Source organism: Mus caroli, unplaced genomic scaffold (assembly GCF_978045245.1).
Source record: "Mus caroli unplaced genomic scaffold, Mus_caroli_1 scaffold_18, whole genome shotgun sequence".
Classification (NCBI taxonomy): Eukaryota; Metazoa; Chordata; class Mammalia; order Rodentia; family Muridae; genus Mus; species Mus caroli.
Genome location: NW_028227273.1, coordinates 65,147,137 through 65,168,803, shown reverse-complemented (window position 1 = coordinate 65,168,803; position 21,667 = coordinate 65,147,137). Strand labels below are relative to the sequence as shown.

Genomic DNA, 21,667 nt, shown 5'->3' with positions numbered 1-21,667 from the left:
AGCTGGGCCAGGCATGGTGGCGCACGCCTTTAATCCCAGCACTCGGGAGGCAGAGGCAGGCGGATTTCTGAGTTCCAGGCCATTCTGGTCTACAGAGTGAGTTCCAGGACAGTCAGGACTATACAGAGAAACCCTGTCTCGAAAAACCAAAAAAAAAAAAGAAAGTCCAGCTGGTTAATAAACTACTTTGGAGTTGTACATGGTAAAATCACCTCTTGGAGGACTGGAAGAGTCTAATTTTTTTCTATTAACATACATCCTCTTGAAGTGGCTAATCAGATATTCCTGGGGAGTAGAAATGTGAAGAGCTAGATTTATATAAACTTGAGTAGCTTCTTTCTGTCTGCAAGGAAGATGCTCAACTGTCACCATTAGCATGTCAGCAGTGTCACGCTGAGTGAGTCAGTGCCCATCTCAGTCCACCCACTGTCTACACCTGGAGCATCTCCTCTTTTCCAAATTCAGTAGCAGGGGTTTGTTTAGTTTTTTCTTTTACCATTCTAACTTCAGAAATATCTTGTGCAGAGTGGACTTCCTTCTGGGTTACCTCAGTTTTCTGTAGGATGCCATTTTGGGGCACTAGCTCATCTTTTCTTAAAGATTATTGACTGTTGCAGGCCTGTGAAAACAGCTGTAACTGGTTTGTAAATACACGAATGCACGGCCTTGTTGCATTCCAGGAAAACTCCATGTATAAAACAGGCATCAGACTGTACCTTCCTGTCACCTTTCTAGAATTTTCTTTTGTTTCAACAAAAAAAAATTTTCAGAGGCAAGATACCATCTTATTGCATAAGCAGTTCCTGTGACTAGGCAACTGTGGCTTGCAGTCACTGTTCTCTTGACTGAGTCATGCTTATTTTGCCTCTGTATGTGCAAGCTAAATCTTCTCTATCTGTTCTTTAAATGTTGTATGTGCCTTTTACGTATCAGATAATCTAAAATAAGGGATGGGGTTCAGCCATACATTGTAGCCCCAGCACTTGGATAGATGAAGCACAAGGACTGAGTTAAGAGGCTGCTGGGGGATTTTAGGTGACACAGGAAGGACGGCTAATGATCCTGCAGAGCCTGACGGGCTCACACAGTCTCCCTATATCACCATCAGCTGAGGTATGGAGCAGCTATTCAGATGCTCACAGGAGCTGACTGAAAGCAGTGAGAGTAAATGGCCTCTGATCTTCCGGTGAACACATACTCATTTGTTCTGAGGCTTTGGATGGCAGAATGACTATTCCAGGCCCTTTGCCTTTCTGCTTTTCAAGTCTTTAGTGAGTAAACTTTGGTTACTTTACAGCATTATGGTTGCAGCCTGGTGTCTTCCATAGTGGGGTAGCACCCTCTGCCAGCTGGCTGTCCCTCACATGTTCTACCTCCTAGAGGGGAGAGGGGAAGGTCTCCAGAGGGCACACTCAAGTGAACGGTGTCTGGAAGGAGAGCAGGCCTCCCAACTGTCAGATTACAAGCTCATTAGGTCAGGCCTTAGGGGGATAGTCACAAATAGACTGCATAGCGTGTGCTCCGCCTCTGCTTGCCAGCACACTCTGCTTTGCTACCTCCTAGTGCCTTGGTGGAAGGGGAGGTGGAGGTGGAGGCTGGGCTCATAGACTGAGTGGCGTGGCCTCTTGTCTTAAGACCCAACCACAGTGGCTTTACTTCCTGCTGCATGATGGTGACAAATGTGTGTGGTATGTGTGGCGGTATTTTGAACCTTTCTACAGGAGGAGCAAGTCATGCTGAAAATGGCCACCCTACAGAAGCCTTCCACCCAGAATCTTCCACCATGTTGGCCTTGTTTGGGGGAGGGGGTCTCATTTCCATTATGGAGATTTTTTTTGTTTGTTGTGTTTTATTTTGCTCATTATTGTTTTGTTTTGCTTTTCACTTTTATTTTGTCCCGACATTTTCCTTTATAGTCCACCGTTAGATATTGATCAGTTGAAGCTCATTTTAAGACTCGTTGGAACCCCAGGGGCTGAGCTTCTGAAGAAAATCTCCTCAGAGTCTGTGAGTTGACGCTTTGATTGAATTACTACCTTCGGGGGCCTCTACCACTTGCCTTCCGTCACTCTGCACTCTGACTTTGGAATGCATGTGTGACGTGTGCTGTGTGTGATTTCTGAGGTATGCATGTGTGCACACATGTGAGCCTGCATGAGCCCGCTTGCATGCATGAGTGTGTTTTATTCTAAACTATCCTTATCTGGGTGTGGACTTAAGATGATGAGAACCCCTTTGGGGCAATTGTATGCTCATAAAACTGAGAGTTGGGGTTCCAGTTCATTCCGAGAGATTAATGGGAAATTTGTGTGTGTGTCCTCCTGAGCCCTGACTTCTCTCTGAAGTTGCCCACGTGCTTAAGAGCCCTTCTCACTTTATGCTGAGCATCTAATCTCTGACACTGTGTGCTAGTCTGACCTTACCTCAGTGGTGAGTGATGTGGGCCTTGTCTGATAGTTACCTGCTCTTTACTTCCTTAGAGGGGCTCTTCCTGGGCGGGGTCTTTCCATGAGCCCCTCTCCCCACTTCAGACCACACAGACAGTCTGCAGATGGCTCTGAACTCCTCCAGGAACCTTGCTCAATACAGTGAATAGCATGAGGGGCCACTTGGAACTTGTGTTTTCTCCATGGAGGCCATAAGGTGACTCTGTTTTACTTTAGCCATGGTTGGTTTTTTTGTTTTGTTTTGTTTTTGGCTTTTTTGGTTTTTTTCAAGACAGGGTTTCTCTGTGTATCCCTGGCTGTCCTGGAACTCACTCTGTAGACCAGGCTGGCCTGGAACTCAGAAATCTACCTGCCTCTGCCTCCCAAGTGCTGGGATTAAAGGCGTGTGCCACCACTGCCCGGCCTTGTTGTTGTTTTGTTGTTGTTGTTGTTGTGTGTGTGTGTGTGTGTTTTTTTTTTTTTAACGCTGTTGTCACTTTCTGGGGCCAGAAACTTTGAGGAAACTAGGAAAGCCCCTCCTTCCTCTCATTCCCGATTAGGGAAATAAATGGAGGAGTTAAGCCCCAGCTGTGCACGCCTAGGTTCCCCTCCTATCACTTCCAATAGAAGAGACTTCTGCCCAGCTAAGAAGGAAGTAGGTGCAGGCAAACAGCAACACACGAGTCACCTCCCCTGACAAAATCAGGACCCCGAATCTGCAGTGTAGCTATACATAAAGAACCCTGGAGCTTTTGAATTTTTATTCTGAGGAGTGTGAAAGGGTTGCTGGGCCTATTTTATTTTGTTTCGTTTACTCCTTTAAGATAAGGAAGCAAGCCGGGCTGTGGTGGTGCACACCTTTAATCCCAGCACTCAGGAGGCAGAGGCAGGTGGATTTCTGAGTTCGAGTCGGCCTGGTCTACAAAGTGAGTTCCAGGACAGCCAGGGCTACACAGAGAAACCCTGTCTCGAAAAGCAAAAACAAACAAACAAAGATAAGGAAGCAAAACACAGAAGCTATGACTCGACTGAGTCATGCTGTGAGTCCCTGGGCAGAGGTGTTGCGCCCCCCCCCCCCATTTTCTGGTCACGTGAGCTCATCATCTCATGCAGTCGCACAGCTCAGTATTTTGAGAGTCAGCTTGGGAAGGAGTTCAGTAGTGCTAGTGACACTGAGGTGGCCGTCCCTCCCCTGTCTGGGTTTCGATGCCAGCAGCTCTGTGTCCCCCTCCCACTCCAGCATTTGCTTTGTAGACAGGGGCTGCTTGCTACAGGTTCTCAAGCACACATGTGAGGTAGGTAATACCTGCCCTTTGCCGACCCATCAGTTCTGTTTAAGAAGTAATGCTGGAGCTGGGCAGTGGTGGCGCACGCCTTCAATCCCAGCACTCCCTGCAGAGGCAGGCAGATTTCTGAGTTCGAGGACAGCCTGAGCTATACAGAGAAAGCCTGTCTCGTCAAAAAGGGGGAAAGAAAGAAAGAAAGAAAGAAAGAAAGCAAGCAAGCAAGCAAGCATGCTGGATACATGGCCTAATAATGAGATGTCTTTTATCTTAACATGAAGTGGGCACATCATACATTTGAACAGTTCTAGTGCAGCAATGGACAGAATCAGGTACCAAGATAAACATCCTCTCAGTGATAACTCAGTTGAGTACAGTAGTGAGAAAAGAGCTTCCCTGCATAATTGTCAGAAATGGGTAACGACAGTCTAAATGTTGGAAAAGTATGGGCAAGGTTAAGTTAGTGTTGATGACACCACCCAGTACTTTTGAAATCTCCAAAGCACCAGCTGTAATGGTGCAGGTCTCTAACCCCAGCACTTAAAAGGCAGAGGCAGAAAGCCTGGGCTTAATTTGTAAGACACCTTTTTAAATAAACAAACAACTATTTTAGATGTAGCTCAGTGAAGTCAACATGGCCATGGGTGTAACCCCAGACGCCCTGGGAGTGGGGAGCATACAGTACTGCATACGGGTGAGATAAAGCTGACTGAGTAAAAGTAGTCAGAAAAATTTACTAAAGAATTGTAGTCAACACTGAATAATTCATTCCTTCTGGAAAGAACAGAGCAGGGAAGCCAGGACACGGCTCTGAATACAGAGAATGCAGGGACGGGGAGAACAGGACAGAAAGCTGGCAGAGGCCCCAGGACAGCTCACTGCTTAGTGTGCTGGCACCTGGGTTAACCAGCCAAGGAAACAAAAGCGTGGCTCCTGCCCCTCTTCTTCAGAGATACATCTCTTCTTGACTCCCAGATGACAAATGGCTGATCCTGCACATGCTGCCCGCAAGGAGAGCAGGACACAGTGAGTGTGTGAGCTCACTTGAATCCTGCGTGGCTACTTCACCCTGTTTGTCCTCTCTCTCAGTATGCAGAGCATTGTTGAGTGTGAAATTTTCAGAGAGAAGTCCAAAGTCTGTACAGAGTGAGTCAGCCCATCTCTGCACTCAGGTAGAAGCAGTAGTCACCTTCCAGCAGGGCTCGTGCTGATGTGCAAGGAAGGGACGCCATTGGCTTGTCTATTAAAGATGTGATTCCAGCTGAAGGATGACTTGATACTTAGGTGAGGAGAAAGGAAGCTCACTAGATCAGGTTAAGGTTTAGTTTAAAATACTATCATCACCTTGAGAGGGAGCATGGGATAAACTGGCAGTGGGTTTCCATTTCAGAAGCTGTGGCCTGGCTGAGGGAAGTTAGTAGTCCTGTCATTTGAGTAAGGACACTGAGATGGCTTAGCAGCAGAGACCTGAGTTCTCTCCTAGGGCCCACACAGTGAGCAGAGAATTCTACAACTTGGAGATCAATCCACTGATCTCCATTCATTAGTGGTACGTGTGCCCTGCCCCTCCCCACCACACAAGTGAACGTGAAAATGTAATAACAGAAACTTCATGTAACTTGGCCCCATCAGATAAACACAGTGTTTTAAACTTTTTGCTCACTGAAGTTAATGTCTTCCCTCACTACAGGTGTGATTGTGGCATGCTCTGAAGCTGTCAACCAGACTGTGGCTTCGGTTTTGCCTTCGCCATCACTCCTAAAGTACCCTTCTTCACCTACCTATTTATTTGTGGCATGCATTCTAAGTATATCCACTGCCAGTGTCTTTGAGATTTGGTGTAGCTCAGCACCCACACTCCAAGTGTCTCAGCCTGTTGGGTCTGTGTCTCATAGAGCCTGTGCCACCAACACTGACCCTCCTCCCCAGGTAGATCTGTTAGATAGGTTAGGCTTCCAGAGTTTTATCACCGTTACCTCCATCTTCTGCTTTTGCCACTGCAGCAAACAGGATTTGGCCATTGGGACTTGAAAATGGTTCTCTGGCTGGCATCGTGGATGCTTCCAGAGAACCTAAACTATTGAACATTAAAGTTGGCACTTAAGTAAAAGTTTGTTTTCATGTGTGTGCGGCCACTCACCGGCTACACGCCTAATAGCTCCTGCCATTCTCCACAGAATGTTACAACATGCAGCCTTAGGCGCCGGCCTGGTGTGGTGGGGAGTTGCTTTGCTTGGGATGGCTTTTGACTTAAACAACTGGAGTTGATTTTTACACTGTGTCTTAACAATGCCCTTGACTAGGCATCTTAAGATATTAACCAGCTTCAGCAGATAATGCGTCTGACGGGGACACCCCCTGCTTATCTCATTAACAGGATGCCAAGCCATGAGGTGAGAACAAACAGCATGCGCAGGGAAGTCTACCTCGGAGGCCACCTTCTCGTGGTAGTGTCTGTGTATAGCCAGCAGTTTCTAATGTCACCAAATGCTTGCATGTGCCCCAAGAACTGTTAAAGCAGTGCTGGCTGTGTGCTAGCAGGGTGTTGACATTTAGGATGCAATCTCCTGAGCCTGCGAGGCAGGGATGCCGTGTAGGGCAGTGTTCCCTAGTGCCTGGCTTTCTGATCTTGTGCTTGAGGTAACGAGTGTCGTTGCAGTTGTATGTAGTTAGGGTGTGCTACAGCCGTGTCACAGGTGCATGGAACAGAGTTCTTTAGTGTGCTTTGCTCTCCACCCATTTTACAACCAAGAGAAGACTGCATGCAAGCATGCACTATAAAATTCCTTGTGCTAATAGGTGTGCTGGGTTTTTTTTAACAAGTAATTCATAGTAAGTATGAACACCTGGGGAATCAGGCTCATAACTAACCTAACTCCAGTTTATGATCAGATGTGACAGACAAATCCTTGTAGAGCATTGTGTGCATTTCAGCTCTTGTCTGTATTGAAAAATGACTTTTCTTACCTCTATTCCTTTTTCCATTCTACATGGTTAAGTAGGAAGGGATTACAGCCATGTCTGTGTCTGGTTCCTACAACTTCAAATTGCAGTGAGTGCGTCTGCTTCAGTACCAGCTCTTCTTCATGACTTATCTGATTAGGAAAATGGTCCTGGAAAAGACTGCTTGGTCTCAATTCTGGTTTTAAGCTTCTGACCCTTTGACCAGAAAGCTAGTAAAGAGTAGTTGATTGATTATCACTCTCATCCACATGAAACAGAACTCTGGGGAGACGGCAAGAATAAAGTCAGTGGTCACAAATAGAGGGGGTCAGTGCTAGAAGAAGAGTAAACCTGAATTGAGCATCCCAGACATGGTCCATACAGGCCTCAGCCTAGCTCATTCCCTGAGATCACTAACACTACTGAACATAGTCATTCTGAAAGTCTGTGTTTTTACAGGCAAGAAACTACATTCAGTCTCTGGCCCAGATGCCGAAGATGAACTTCGCAAATGTATTTATTGGTGCCAATCCCCTGGGTGAGTTGATCGTGCTCTGATTTTGTGATATAAATTAGAAATTTGAAGTTTTGGTTTTGACTAAAAAGAGTACCTTTTTTTTTTTAAGATTTATTTATTATTATACACAAGTTCACTGTAGCTGACTTCAAACACACCAAAAGAGGGCATCAGATCTCATTACAGATGGTTGTGAGCCACCGTATGGTTGCTGGGATTGGAACTCGGGACCTTCAGAAGAGCAGCCCTTACCCACCGAGCCATCTCAACAGCCCAAAAGAGTACTACCTTTAAGTAACTTTTGGGTCTTAATAAATAAAGCTTTTACTGTCTGTCTGTATTGTCACATAAAGAAATATCATACAGTGATAGGCTTGTATGTTTACATGCTTGCAGAATATGGTGGGGAGGCTAAGGGAAATGAGGAATGGGGAACAGGGAATTGTGGGGACCTGGGGGAGAAGAAAGGAGGTGTGAACCTTACAGCTGCTAGTGGTAGGTGGACCCCAGCTGAGGACAGAAAACAGGCATAGACACATGGTTAATGCCCAGCAGTGGGTCCTGATGTCCTCTACTCTCACAGACTCGTCCCCTTTCCTCCCTTCTCTGCCCTTCAAGGTGTAAGCGGCTGCCTTTGCAGCATTAATTTGGCGGCTGGCTCCTTGCCTTGCTGCCCCCATTACCTCCAGGATTACCTGGCAGAGGAAGTGACAGCTCAGGAGTGTGTCAGCACAGGACAGTGTGCTGAGGTTCTAATTCCTCTCTCTGGTGTAGTAGGCAGTAGTAGATGCATAGCCATCAGACCACCATCTTCTGCCATGAGAAGGGAACGAGCAGGTGGCGGCTGCTGTCCCCTGCCTCTCCCATTCCTGCAGATGTTACTGTAAAGTCACTGCACTTAAGTCTTCGTGGGTCATGTCCCTTCCTGAGGGTTCCAGAAGCCATGTGCCTGAGTTACTTATCCTTTGAAGGGCTGATGTCTGTGGCAGTGATTTCAAAAGCTGGGAGAGGCAGCTTTCATGAACTCTGTCCATAGCCACAATACTGAGGAGTGGCTGTGACTGTGGCAATGATTCCTGTAGCAGGAGAGGTGTGTGCATTCTTGGAGGAGGGAGTCCAGCCTAAGCTACACCATTCAGGCCTCAGGTGTACATGGTACTGACAGGTTGGGTTAGGTTTGTGGCTTCCCTGTCAGGCTCACTGGGCTCTCTGTAACTTACCTTGAGCTGTTGCATCAGGTAAGGATCTGAGGTCTCTGTGATCTCTAATCTTTCCATGTTGATTCCACCCCTGGATCCTCACCAGCAGATGTGCAGTGCACAGTGTCTGAGTCTTCTCTGATGGAGCTGATAGACATCCCCATTTAGACACTGAGAAGAACTGGCTTATAGGAGTGAGTCCAGGCTGCTGGAGACTAAAAGGAGGCTCTGGCCCATCTGGTGCTCCTCACAGCCTGCTCACATCCAAACGTGCCTGGCAGCCCATTGCCAAGTGCTGGTCAGAAGGAACATGCTGTTACCGATTGCTAGCCTCGCCATCCCCAACGGGCTGCACACCAGCGATATAAATATTAACAGCCCTGTTGTCAGTCACAGGCTTCGCATCACTGCTAGTCTCAAGACACAGCTGAGAACTTCACATTGCCCTTTGATCTTAGAGTGTCTATTTATGTCTGCTTCCATCCTTGAAAAGTCTTGTTCTTACTTCTGATCGTGGACCTCTTTTTACCCCAGGGTAGCAGGCACCCACTCATTCATGTTCAGTATAAAGTCAGCGGATTTGTAGAAGAACATGAGGATTTGTATCCAGGCAGTCTACCAGTGCTTCAGTGTTGAAGACAGGGTCATGTGGCCTGTTGTGCCACCATGCTCACTGTCTGCAGTGCTAGGTTTAGATCCAAGGCCTTATGCACACTCTGCAAACTTGACTGGCTATATCCCAGCCCTCCTCCAGCACTCTAAACTGGAGAGCCAGAGTAAGCATGTTTGCTGTTTCCTCTGTACCCTCAAAGCCTGCATTTCTGTGGATAACTGGTGTTCAGGCTGCAGGGTACATGATCACTTAGAGGAGCAGAGGTATAGCATCTCTTCAGGAAGTTCTCCTCCTCGACACCCATAGCCTTCCACATTGAAGAAATCATCTGGAGCTGTAGAGATGGCTAAGTGCTTAAGAGCACTGGCTGTTCTGCCAAGAGGCCCTTGGTTTGAGTCCCTGCACCAACATGGTGCCTCACAACTGTCTTTAATTCCACTTACAGAGAATCCAGCGCCCTCTGCTGGCTTTTAGATTTTCAGCCAGCAGGCATGCACTGTAGTGGAGAATACTTAAAACTTAAACATAAATCTAAAAACTTGTGGAGTTTATTTCTGTTTTGTGTGATAACTGCTCTAAACAAATTATCCTCCTAAGCAGGACGACCTCATCAGACAGAATTAAACAGGTCTGCTCCCCAGCCTCTATTGAGGTACTTTTGGGAGAGAAAAAACCTGGAAGTCATTATTGAAAGTAACTGATAATCAGCAGGAGACAAACCATCTCCCCATATTATTCACTTGGGGAGAAACGGGGAAGAGCTCAAGATGCCAACCACCTTAGCTCAGCATAAATGGAGCTCCTGGCTGTGGTGCCCCAGGTCACATCATCACCTGTGGCATGGTCTCACCCAGTATGCCTAATTTCACCCTTACCAACCAACAATTGAGGTGGTAAATGTAAAGACTAGAGAGAAATGGGAGGGAGTGTATACAGCACAGGGAGAGGGGAAGGAAGCCTCCATGGTGGTGTGTCGACAAATGAAAACCAAGGCAGATGGAGGAGAGCTGGGGAGTGGGGGAGGGGTGTTTATTTATTATTCTGGGTTTGAAACCCAGAACTTCAGTAATGTTTTTAAAATGTGCCATAGGCATTCAACACGTACATGGAGGGAAGGGATTGCATGCAGAAGCAGACACCTTAAAGGATGCTTTGTGTGGGTGTGGACGGTGCTTGGAACTTGCACAGTGGTGGCACTAATGTCATGTGTTTTCCTCTTTTCTGGTGTGACAGCTGTCGACCTGCTGGAGAAGATGCTCGTTTTGGACTCAGATAAGAGGATCACAGCAGCCCAAGCTCTTGCGCACGCCTACTTTGCTCAGTACCACGACCCTGATGATGAGCCTGTTGCTGACCCTTATGACCAGTCCTTTGAGAGCAGGGACCTCCTCATAGATGAGTGGAAGAGTGAGTCCAGGGCAGGCTAGCGTGGGCCTTGAGCTTGCTTTCACTTTATTCATGTTTTGTTTGTTTTCTGAGCCAGGGTTTTTCTCTGTGTAGCCACTCGGAGGAACTCACTTTGTAGATCAGGCTAGCCTCAAACTCAGAGATCCATCTGTCCGTGCCTTCCAAGTGCTGAGATTAAAAACATGTGCTACCAAGTCCAGTTTATGTAATCTTTTTTAACAGTGCTGGAGATTGGACCTAGGACTTACACATATTTCCAGCATACCTATGATCCCAGGACTTGGGAATCAGATTAAAAGTTTAAGGTTAAAAAAAAAAAACAGACTGTAAAGTTATTCACAGCTGTGTAGGTAGTTTGAGGCTATCCTTGGCTACATGAGAACCTGTCTGAATAAACCCTCGTGGATGGTTGCCGGCAGCCCTCTGAGCTCACTGCCAGGGTCTCTGATGCGATGTCCCCTGACGGGCTGCAGACACAGAGTGCAGAGCCTTCACACTGACAGAGCTTTGAGCTGCTTAGCAGTTTTACATTTACAGCATCTTTTCAGGATAAAGAGGGTCCGGTATATTTCAGCACAGAACTAGGACAGGGGTTTTTTATAGCTTACTTCTGGCCTAGTTAGGAACTGGCAGGAATGGAGGCACGTCTCCACCCCCAGTCCTACTCCTTCATAAAGCACAGGTCAGTTCTGCAGTTAGACTCCGGAGCAGGACTGCCTCATTGTGTGCAGAGTGCAGTGCTGCTCCAGGGAGCACTCAGAAGGAGCACCGTGCATGATGGAGTGGGGCAACAGTTCTGTCTGTGTCCTTGACTGGAGCTGCTCTGCTCCAGGGCAGGGCATGAGCAAGGAGCAAGGCAGGTGATGCAGTTCATCAGACCACTGCCAGGAGGGAGGAGCTGAGTGTCTGCCTGCCGGAGTCTTACGCCTCACCCTTCCTTCCTTCTTTCCCTGCCCTAGGCCTGACCTATGATGAAGTCATCAGCTTTGTGCCACCACCCCTTGACCAAGAAGAAATGGAGTCCTGAGCACCTGGTTTCTGTTCTGTCTATCTCACTTCACTGTGAGGGGAAGACCTTCTCATGGGAACTCTCCAAATACCATTCAAGTGCCTCTTGTTGAAAGATTCCTTCATGGTGGAAGGGGGTGCATGTATGTGTTAGTGTTTGTGTGTGTCTGTCTGTCTGTCTGTTTGTCTGTCCACCTATCTTTGTGGAAGTCATTGTGATGGTGGTGACTTTATGAGTTGTGAATGGTCCTTGGCAGTCTGCCTGCTTTCTCGGAGTCTGGGCAGGCCGATGGGATCTGTCATCTCCTTAGGGATGTGTGTGTTCAGTGCAGAGTAAGAAATATCCCTGTTCTTAGTTACCTTGCCACTTTGGCTTCTCCTGCGGCCCTGCCTTTACCAGATCAGTGACAGAGAGGCTGCTTCAGGTCGGAGGCTAACCCTCAGCCATGCATAAAGTCCAAGAGAACCAACTGGCTCCTGGTCTCTAGCCTGTGACCGGCTTGCTTAATGTCCTCAGAACCTGACAGGTATGTTCAAAACTGTCAGTCTGTTTGTGCCTTAAAAGGAGAGAAGGGCGCGTAGATAAGTTACAGAGTCTCAGCTGCTGACGTTCTGAGCCAGGCAAGTGCACGGGGCTGTTGGATGGCCAGTGGGGAGCTGGAAAAAACAAGGCAGCCTTCGGGAAGGCCATGGTGCATGTGTGTGCATGCGTGTATGTGCAGCTGCCCTCCCTCACTTCAGGAGCAAGCTGTTTGCTGTGCTTACCATTCACCTCAGTGCAGAGGTCTCCAGTGCCGGGCACAGGCGCCTGCCATCAGTAGTTCCTGTGTCATCTTCACATCTAGCAGAGCACGGATGTGTTTGCATGCTGTGCTCTTGGAGCTTGTCCTGTCTTCTGGAAGCCCTGGGCCAAGCGTGTGAAGGCTTCCTAGCAGTTCCTGTCCACATTGCCTCCGCCCGCCGATGCCATGGGCACACTGCTCCCTCCTCCTCCTCCAGCTACTTTGTGTTGAACACAATTGATCCTTCAGGTGCTCATGGTGCAGGAAAACAGGACAGACAGAGCACCTGAACCCTTGCCATCTGATGTCACCAGTTTGGGAAAACGAGTCCTCTCCTAGGACTATCCCCGGTTCTGGAAATCATGTTCTCCTCACTCGTGGTGACAAGCTAAGAAAGCTGAAAGCTGAACGAAGGGAGAGATGAGAGCTCCTGAAGCCAGGAGCTCCTTTACTGTCTTTCTCAAACTAGGGTTGTTAGACACAAACCAAGTCATCAAGGCCCCTCTCCTCTCCTCGGAAGGGTCCCCCACCCCCGGCAGCTTGACACTGACTCCAGTGTCAATTTGGGGAGAGAGCAGTTCTGTCTTGGAATTTTGTATGTTGTAGGAATCCTTAGAGAGTGTGGTTCCTTCTGATGGGGAGAAAGGGCAAATTATTTTAATATTTTGTATTTTCACCTTTATAAACATGAATCCTCAGGGGTGAAGAACTGTGTGCATAATTTTCTGAATTTCGGGCACTTTGTGCTATATAAGGACCCATATTTAAGCTTTGTGTGCAGTAAGAAAGTGTAAAGCCAATTCCAGTGTTGGACGTGACAGGTCTTGTGTTTAGGTCAAGGTGTCTCCTCTCAGTGCAGGGACATGCGTGCTCTGTGGGGCAGGCTAGGACCCTGAATCATTTGGAGCCCAGAAGGAGGCAGACTGGCCAGGTCTCACCACCTCAGTGTGCAGTTCAACTCCATGCCATCCCATCGAGATGGGTTAGTAGCAGTGTCTGGTTTTGAATGCCAAGTGTGATTTCCAACAATTCTGCTCTGGTTATTTCATTGAAGACGTCTTTGCACATGTGACCATGCTGTGTTAGGGGCTGTGTTCCAGGGACCGGACTCGAAGCTAGAACTGGCAGAAGAGTTCTGGCATCCACAGCGCAATGCTGCCACCAACCAGTTTCTTCATTGGAAGACAAGGGAACGAGAAAACTGCTGTTCGTTTGTATTTGTGAACTTGGCTGTAATCTGGTATGCCATAGGATGTCAGATAATACCACTGGTTAAAATAAAGCCTAGTTTTCAAATTCAGTTGGTTTCTCAGGTTTATTCTGTTCCTCTTCTTGGTTGTGGGACTTTTGTTGTCAGCTGTGACCTAGCACGCACATGTCTGACAGACCCTTTCTAAAGCTGCCACCTTTCTTAGGTGGACCTGAGGGGAAGGCAGGTCTTTGCAGTAAGTTACTGTGCAGAGAGAACTGCATGGGGAGAGTGGCCTAGTGTGCGTCCACACGCACTGTTCTTGTACAGTCTGAAATGAATGTTTTTCACATCTTCAAGTAATTGGTTTGATCAGAGAATATCCACAGAGTTTGTTACATATCTTCTGTGGCTACTTTCCTGACACCATGACAATTGAAATCCGAGGGGTGGAGACCACAGGGCTATCCAGGAGGCTGCTTAACGTTTAGCCCTTGTTGTGGGTTTCCCGCTCGCTTCTATAAAATGAGCTTATAAATTGCTTTCTGGCTGGGCAGTGGTGGCGCACACCATCAATCCCAGCACTTGGGAGGCAGAAGCAGGTAGATTTCTGAGTTCGAGGCCAGCCTGGTCTACAGAGTGAGTTCCAGGAGGACAGCCAGGGCTATACAGAGAAACCCTGTCTTGAAAAAAAAAAAAAAAGTTGCTTTCTGACTGAATACTTTAGAACATGTGTTTTTTATCTTTAAGTTGCCAAAGAGAAGGCTAGGTTGTGTGCTGTGAGTGCAGGATGGGAGGACATCTGTTTGACTCTGCTGCCTTCATGGCCCTAAAATTGTTCTTCGGAACTAGTGAGCTGTATCATGCATGAGAAGGCTTCAGGGCCTCACAGCCGGGTTCTCAGGCTTTGATGACACGAGCTCCCAGCTAACCTGAGGACACTCACAGAGCTGAGCTTTTTGTCCCGAGTCCCCACAAAGGTGACAGAAAAGGTTTTCAGCTGTCGTGGAAGTGTAGGTAGCTCTGGTAAAACTCAGCTGGCCTGGCAAGGTGGCTTGTCACCAAGCCCTGCAACCTGAATTGAATCCTAGGGACCCATTTAGTGTGAGGGGAGAACCCCAACTCTCAAGTTGTCCTCTGATCTCTGCACTTCGGCAGAATTTTAAATGTAATCAGAAGAGTCAGACAACTTCTGGGACAAACAGACCTGGCTACAGCTCTCCTGGGGTTCTGAGAGAACCGGCCCCAGAAACTGAGTGCACTTAAGCTGAGATGGTAACCTTAGCCTCCTAGAGTACAGGAGGGAAGAGGAAAGGGTAGGGCCCTTGTTAGCTACCGTCACCCCAGAATGGTCAACCAAAGTGTGTTCTTCATTTCCAACTATGATCACGGGAACAAAGTGATCCTGGGTTTCCATTTTCAAATGGAACACTTAGTGTCCTTCAGTATCCTTATTTGAATTTTGCAGCATCACAAAGAACTTTTGTAGAAGCCAAAGGATAGGCTTGGGAGATGGTTGGGTCAGCAACGGGGCTTGCCTTGAAAGCCAGAAACACATGGTTCAATCCCCAAACCCTTGAACAGATACCTAGGTATGGCAACATGCAACCCTAGAGCTAGGGGTATAGCGACAGATAGACTCTCAATGGCCAGCCGGCATAGTCTGCTTCAGGACACAGCCTGCCTCAGAAGGTGGGGCCTGGAGAAATGGCTCCGCAGTGAAGCACACTGGCTGCTCTTGCAGAGGACCCAGGTTCACAACTTTCTGGAACTTCAGTTTCAGGCAATTTGATGCCCACTTCTGGCTCCTGTGGGCACCAGGGACATAGTCCAGAGACATGCAGACAAAGTACATTAAATAAAGAGAATGTAAAGGGTGGATGGTGACTTAAGGAATAACGCCTCTGACCTCCATATGCATGCACACACAGACACAAAGATATACCTCCCTTACTGTGGACTAAGGCTTAACTTGCCACTTTGTAATAACTCTGCTTGAGGTTTTAGTTTTCAGAATCGGCTTCCACCAGGTCAACCATCATGTGCATGGCAGGAGACAGTTGCACTCAGACCTACTTGGTCTGCTTGGTCACATGCTTATGCTGTAGGCTAGCAGACAGTCCAGGTGCCTGCAGTCAAGCGGATCACTTCTCTACTGTCAGGAAACTAGGGGGGCTCAGGTAATAATGCAAAGAAAAGGGGTGGTCCTTTATAATCCAAGTGTGTTTTAAAACGGACACACCTACTTTACACATCCGGAAGTCCTTACAACTGCACAGGTCGGGGAGGGGGCGATGGTTGGGTACCATGTTCTCTATGATAGAAAAACCTGGAGAGAACCTAAGAGGCCATCTGCAGCAGAGCCCCACACAGACACACGTGGGGTCATGTGAGGTGCATGGCATGAAATGAGGCAGTGATAGCCTATAGTATACCTCCCCACCCCGACCCCATCACTGATAAATGGTAAAGGTTGAAGATTCCCTTTTACCCAGAATGCTTGGGACCAGGATCATTATGAATTTCAGAGTTATATACCATTTGGATGACCCTAAATCAGGAACCCTGAGATCTAAATCATGCTGAGTGACAAATCCATTGGGACACCCCAGGCTTCCAATTAGGGAGAGGCGCACTCTGCCTGGCTGTGGCCAATAGAATCCTAGAGTGACACACTGAAGCCTCTGCAGTGCCTCTGACTTTTGTCTACAACCGGTTTTTGTCTGGTTTTTAATCAACCAGGAAGATCTTTAAAATCCACCTGGTCTGGGGACCTATCCCTCATAGCCCTTTGTGGGACAGCCTACATCTAGCTCCCTAGCTGCAGGAGCCTTACCCCGGAGGGGCGGGCGAAGTGGCTTCTTCCCCACAACCAGTGTTCTGAGGGATCTGAAGCAAGAGTTTCCAACTTAGCCACTGATGACATCTCAGCCAGAATATCATTAGTCACAGAACCCTCCTTTGCAGGCCACCAAGTAGTCCCCACCCATGCTTCCGCCCACTAGATGCCAGCAGCAGCCACGCATCCTTCCCTGATTTGTAACAGCCACAGAGGTCTCTAGATACTACCACTTGGCAGTAGCATCCCCAGTGTAAAATAAAGTCCCGCAGGAGTCCCAAGCCTCTGTTCTTGAGAATACATGGAAGGTCAACATCTTGCAGCCTGCTGTAACTTGGAGAGGTGGCTTGGTATATCAGAAAGAAAGGTTCCCAACTGGACCTAGCGGTGCGTGCCAGCACTTGGGAGACAGGGGAAGGCAGTTTAGAGTTCAAGGCCAGCCTCAGTCTACAGAGTGAATTCCACGACAGCCAGAGTTATTTAGTGAGCCCTTGCCTTGAACGAATGAATGAATGAATGAATGGATGGATGAGTGATAGATCATGAATGAATGAATGGTCCCTTTAAAACTCTCATATTTCTTGAAGCCAGACTTTTCAGAAGGGTGTCCTCAATGTGCTTCATACCTGTCATCCCAGGTAATCCCTGTGCTCAGGAAGAAGAGATTGAGTGCAAATTGGAGACCCTGTCTCAAACATCCTCCCTCCTAGGCCTGGAGAGATGGCTCAAAGTTAAGAGTGTTCACTGCTGATTCAGTTTCTAGCACCCACATCGTGCTGACAACTGCCTGTGACTCCAGCTCCAGGGGACCCAACACCACTGGTCTCTGATGTCCAAGGGCATCGGTACACATGTGCACATAACCACACACAGGTTCACATATGTACACATACTTATAAAATCCTCTAAAAGTCTTTTTTTTTTTAACTTCAAATCTCTCCCTCACTTTTATGGGGGGAGAAATAAATTGTGAGCAATGACTACTACCCCTAGAGCAGAGCCTCCCAGTACCCATTGCTGGAGGCCATTTCCAGGCTGAATGCACCTATGGACATCTTCCTGACGCATGCTTACAGGCAGTAGGGTTTTATGAGGGAAGTCCAAGGCCTTTGTGTCCTGGGTGTTCCCTGGACCTGCTGAGCTGCCTCTTCCACTCCCAGCTACAGTGTTGGTGGCACCCAGATCCATTTCCTCTGAGCCGTTGCTCAGGCATGATGGAGTCTCCTGAAAGACTTGTCACCTGATGACTATCTGATAGTGGCTGTGGCAGCCCTGTGTGGGGAATGTCCCCACCTACAGATGCAGGACAGAGTGACTGCTCCTAAGCCCTGCTCCCAGTAACCACGGCCCTCCAAGCTTCTGTGCCCAATCCCTGGGTTTCTGCGACTGGCTGGAGATTCCCGAGACGGAGGACTCCCGAAGGACTCTTCCTAACCTTTTAAGGTTTATTTTTATTAGCCGGGTGTGGTGGCACATGCCTTTAATCCTAGCACTTGGGACAGGGACAGCAGTAGAATCTCTGATGTTCAGTCCAGTCTGGTCTACAGAGCACGTTCTAAGACAGCCAGAACTGCACCAAGAAACCCTGTCTCAAAAAAAGAAAGAAAGAAAGAAAGGAAGGAAGGAAGGAAGAAAGAAAGAAAGAAAGAAAGAAAGAAAGAAAGAAAGAAAGAAAGAAAGAAAGAAAGAAAGAGAGAGAGAGAGAGAAAGAAAAGAAAGAAAGAAAGAAAGGAAAGAAAGAAAGAAAGAAAGAAAGAAAGAAAGAAAGAAAGAAAGAAAGAAAGAAAGAAAGAAAGAAAGGAAGAAAGGAAGAAAGGAAGGAAGAAAGAAGGCTCAGCGGTTAAGAGCACTGACTGCTCTTCCAGAGGTCCTGAGTTCAATTCCCAGCAACCATATGGTGGCTCACAATCATCTGTGATGAGATCTGATTCCTTCTTCTGGCATGCAGGTATACATACAGACAGGGTACTCATATAAATAAAATACATGAATAAATAAACCTGATTTTAAAAAAGATGTATTTTTTATTAAGCTGAATATAGTGATGCATGCCTTCAATCCCAGCACTTGGGAGGCAGAGGCAGGCAGATCTCTGAATTCAAGGCCAGCCTGGTCTACAGAGTAAGTTCCAGGAACAGCCAGAGCTACACAGAGAAACCCTGTCTCAAAAATACTTATTTGTGTGTGTGTGTGTGTGTGTGTGTGTGCGTGTGTGTATGTGTGTGTGTGTGTGTATGTGTGTGTGTGTGCGCGCGTGTGTGTATGTGTGCGTGTGTGTATGTGTGTGTGTGTGTGTGTGTGTGTGCGTGTGTGTATGCATGTGTGTATGCATGCCCATATGTGTGGATCCCCAGAGAAGTCAGAAGCAAGTGTTGAAACTCTGGAGTTGGAGTTACAGACAGTTCTGAGCTGCCTGATGTAGGTGCTGGGAATCACACTTGGGTCCTCTAGAAGAACCAGCAGTGCTCTGAACCACTGAGCCACCTCTCCAATTTCCCTGTTAGAATAATATATATTTTGTTGTTGTTGTTGTTGTTGTTGTTTTGGTTTTTGTTTTGTTTTGTTTTTTGAGATAGGATTTCTCTATAAACCCTGTAGCCCTGGCTGTCCTGGAACTCATTCTGTAGACCAGGCAGGCCTCGAACTCAGAAATTACATTTTTAAAGGTCTTTTTTTTTTTCATAGTTGAAAATAGTCATTATAATTTTACACTATTCAACCGTGTTAAGAGGAAATAAGATACAATGGTTAAGAGTTGGTCCTTGGGAGCTGGAGAGATGGCTCAGTGGTTAAGAGCATTGGTTGCTCTTCCAGAGGTCCTGGGTTCAAATCCCAGCATTCACATGGTGGTTCACAACTGTGTATAACTCCAGTTCCAGAGAGTTCCAGTTGCAACACCTTCATACAGACATACATGCAGGTAAAACACCAGTGCACATGAAAATAAGTGTACACACACACACATGAGTTTGCACTCTAAAAAGAAAGTCCTGGGCTGGTGAGATGGCTCAGCAGGTAAGAGCACCCGACTGCTCTTCTGAAGGTCCAGAGTTCAAATCCCAGCAACCACATGGTGGCTCACAACCATCCGTAACGAGATCTGACTCCCTCTTCTGGAGTGTCTGAAGACAGCTACAGTGTAATTACATATAATAAATAATAAATAAATCTTTAAAAAAAAAAAAAGAAAAGAAAGTCCTGAACAGGTATGACAGTACTCCTGTAATCCCAGCATTCGTGAAATGGAGAAGGAGAGAGACAGACCTCTGTTTTGGCCAAGCTTAGTCTACATAGCAAGTTTCAGGTCACTCAGGGCTAGGTAGCTACATAATGAGATGAGACACTGTACCAAAAAAGAATAAGAAATGAATAAATAAACTAATTAATTAAAACAAAGTCTGGGAGTAGGGAGATGACTCTTTCAGTTAAATACTTGTCATGCAAGAACAAAGACCAGGTTTCAATCCCCAGCTCCCACATAAAAAAGTCAGGTGTGGTGACTTGAGCTCTTAAGTGTAGTTCTGGGGGCCAGCCACTCACTGGCAGGTCTCCATAGCTCCCAGCCCAACCGAATCAAGTTGCAGGTCCCACTGAGAGATAAAGTCTCAAAAAAGCAAGGCACGTGGCTGAATGGGTAAGATCACTGGAGAACATGGCTTCGATCCCCAGAACCCACATGATGCTTCCCAACACTCTCTAATGCCAGTTTCAAGGGCTTCAACCATGCCCCTCCCTCTTCAGACCTCTGCAGGCACCAGGCATTCTAGTGATGCCCAGACAGACACATGGGCATAAAATACATCCATATACATAAAATAAATGACTCCAAAAAGGAGAGAAAAGGACAGAGGCAGGTGGCTCACACGTTTAATCCCAGCACTCAGGAGGCAGAGGCAGGTGAATTTCTGAGTTCGAAGCCAGCCTGGTCTACAGAGTGAGTTCCAGGACAGCCAGAGCTACACAGAGAAACCCTGTCTTGAAAAATCCACAGAGAGGCAGACAGACAGACAGATAGACATGTATGTCAACTGTGAGAAGAGGGGGGACAGATCGGTCACCTGTGCAGTCTTAGGTCAGAAGTCCATGCTGTGGATGGGGAAAGCTGGGAGAGAGACAGTTCCATGCTGCCACCCTCAGTGGTCTGAGACTTCCCCAATCTCAACTCAGGTAAAACTGGATCTTTGACCTTATTGTAGACTGGTAAGGCTGGTATGAAGCAATAGTCGGGGTCAGAGTTGACTTAATGGCTGAACATGTGCGTGTGTGTGTATGTGTGTGTGTGTCTAGATATGTGTGTGTACATCTGGGTATATCTCTGCATCTGTGTGTATATCTGAGTGTATATATGTGTGTGTCTATTCATATGTCTGTGTGTGTATGTCTGGGTATGTCTCTGTGTCTGTCTGTGTTTATTCATGAGTCTGTGTGTATATGTTATATAAGGCTATGTGTGTCTATGTGTGTGTCTATGTATCTCTATGTATATCTGTGTGTGTATCTGTGTGTATGTCTGTGTCTAGGTATGTCTCTGTGTGTCTGTCTATTCGTGTGTCTGTGTATGTTTGCCTGTACGTGTCTATGTGTCTGTGTGTGTCTGTGTGTATCTGTGTGTATGTCTGTGTGTGTGTCTATGTGTCTGTAGTGTCTGTGTTACTGCACATGCATATATGTGCACATGGAAACCAGAGGCTGTCCTCAGTGTATCTTCTTCTTTTTTTTTTTTTTTTTTTTTGGTTGTTTTCGAGACAGGGTTTCTCTGTGTAGCCCCTGGCTGTCATGGAACTCACTCTGTAGAACAGGCAGGCCTTGAACTCAGAAATCTGCCTGCCTCTGCCTCCCAAGTGCTGGGGTTAAAGGCGTGCGTCATCAATGCCTGGCCTCTTAAAATGCTCTCTACCTCACATTTTTGACACAGAATCTGCATTGAACATGGCCATGTCAGCTACTGGCTGGCCTACAAACCCCATGATCCTCTTGTGTGTACCTTCCCAATGCTAGAGTTATAGGCGCAGTCCTTTATGCCCAGCATTTTCTGTAAGTCCTGGAATCTGAATTTATGTACTCATCTTGTTCAGCAAGAAAAATTAAAACACATCCCGGTTCCTAAACGACATTTTTAAAATACTTAAGAACAGCTCTGAGCCGGGCAGTGGTGGCGCACACCTTTAACCCCAGCACTTGGGAGGCAGAGGCAGGCAGATTTCTGAGTTTGAAGCCAGCCTGGTTTACAGAGTGAGTTCCAGGACAGCCAGGGCTACACAGAGAAACCCTGTCTTGAAAACAAAAACAAAAACAAAAACAAAACAGAGAGAGAGAGAGAGAGAGAGAGAGAGAACAACTCTGAGCCAGGAGGTGGTGGTGCACACCTTTAATCCCAGCACTTAGGAGGCAGAGGTGGCTGAGCAGGTGCTGCCTCCAAGGGGAAGGACCTGAATTTGATTCCTGGGACCCACAGGGTGAA

At 47.2% G+C, this 21,667-nt stretch overlaps 1 protein-coding gene across 2 annotated transcripts in view; it reads left to right on the top strand.

Annotated features, from left to right (window-relative positions):
• The window catches only part of Mapk14 (mitogen-activated protein kinase 14), a 56,451-nt gene extending 42,973 nt beyond the window's left edge, over window positions 1–13,478 (top strand). The window contains exons 9-12 of one of the 2 annotated variants that reach the window (XM_021186018.2): window positions 6,023–6,102; window positions 7,112–7,190; window positions 10,215–10,388; window positions 11,348–13,478. In XM_021186018.2, coding sequence (XP_021041677.1) covers window positions 6,023–6,102; window positions 7,112–7,190; window positions 10,215–10,388; window positions 11,348–11,415 — 401 coding nt within the window. In that variant the 3' untranslated portion in view covers window positions 11,416–13,478. Of the gene's footprint in view, window positions 1–1,927; window positions 2,008–6,022; window positions 6,103–7,111; window positions 7,191–10,214; window positions 10,389–11,347 lie in introns of both variants that reach the window. The other variant, XM_021186017.2, reaches the window with a different exon arrangement.
• The last annotated feature ends 8,189 nt before the right edge of the window (window positions 13,479–21,667 follow it).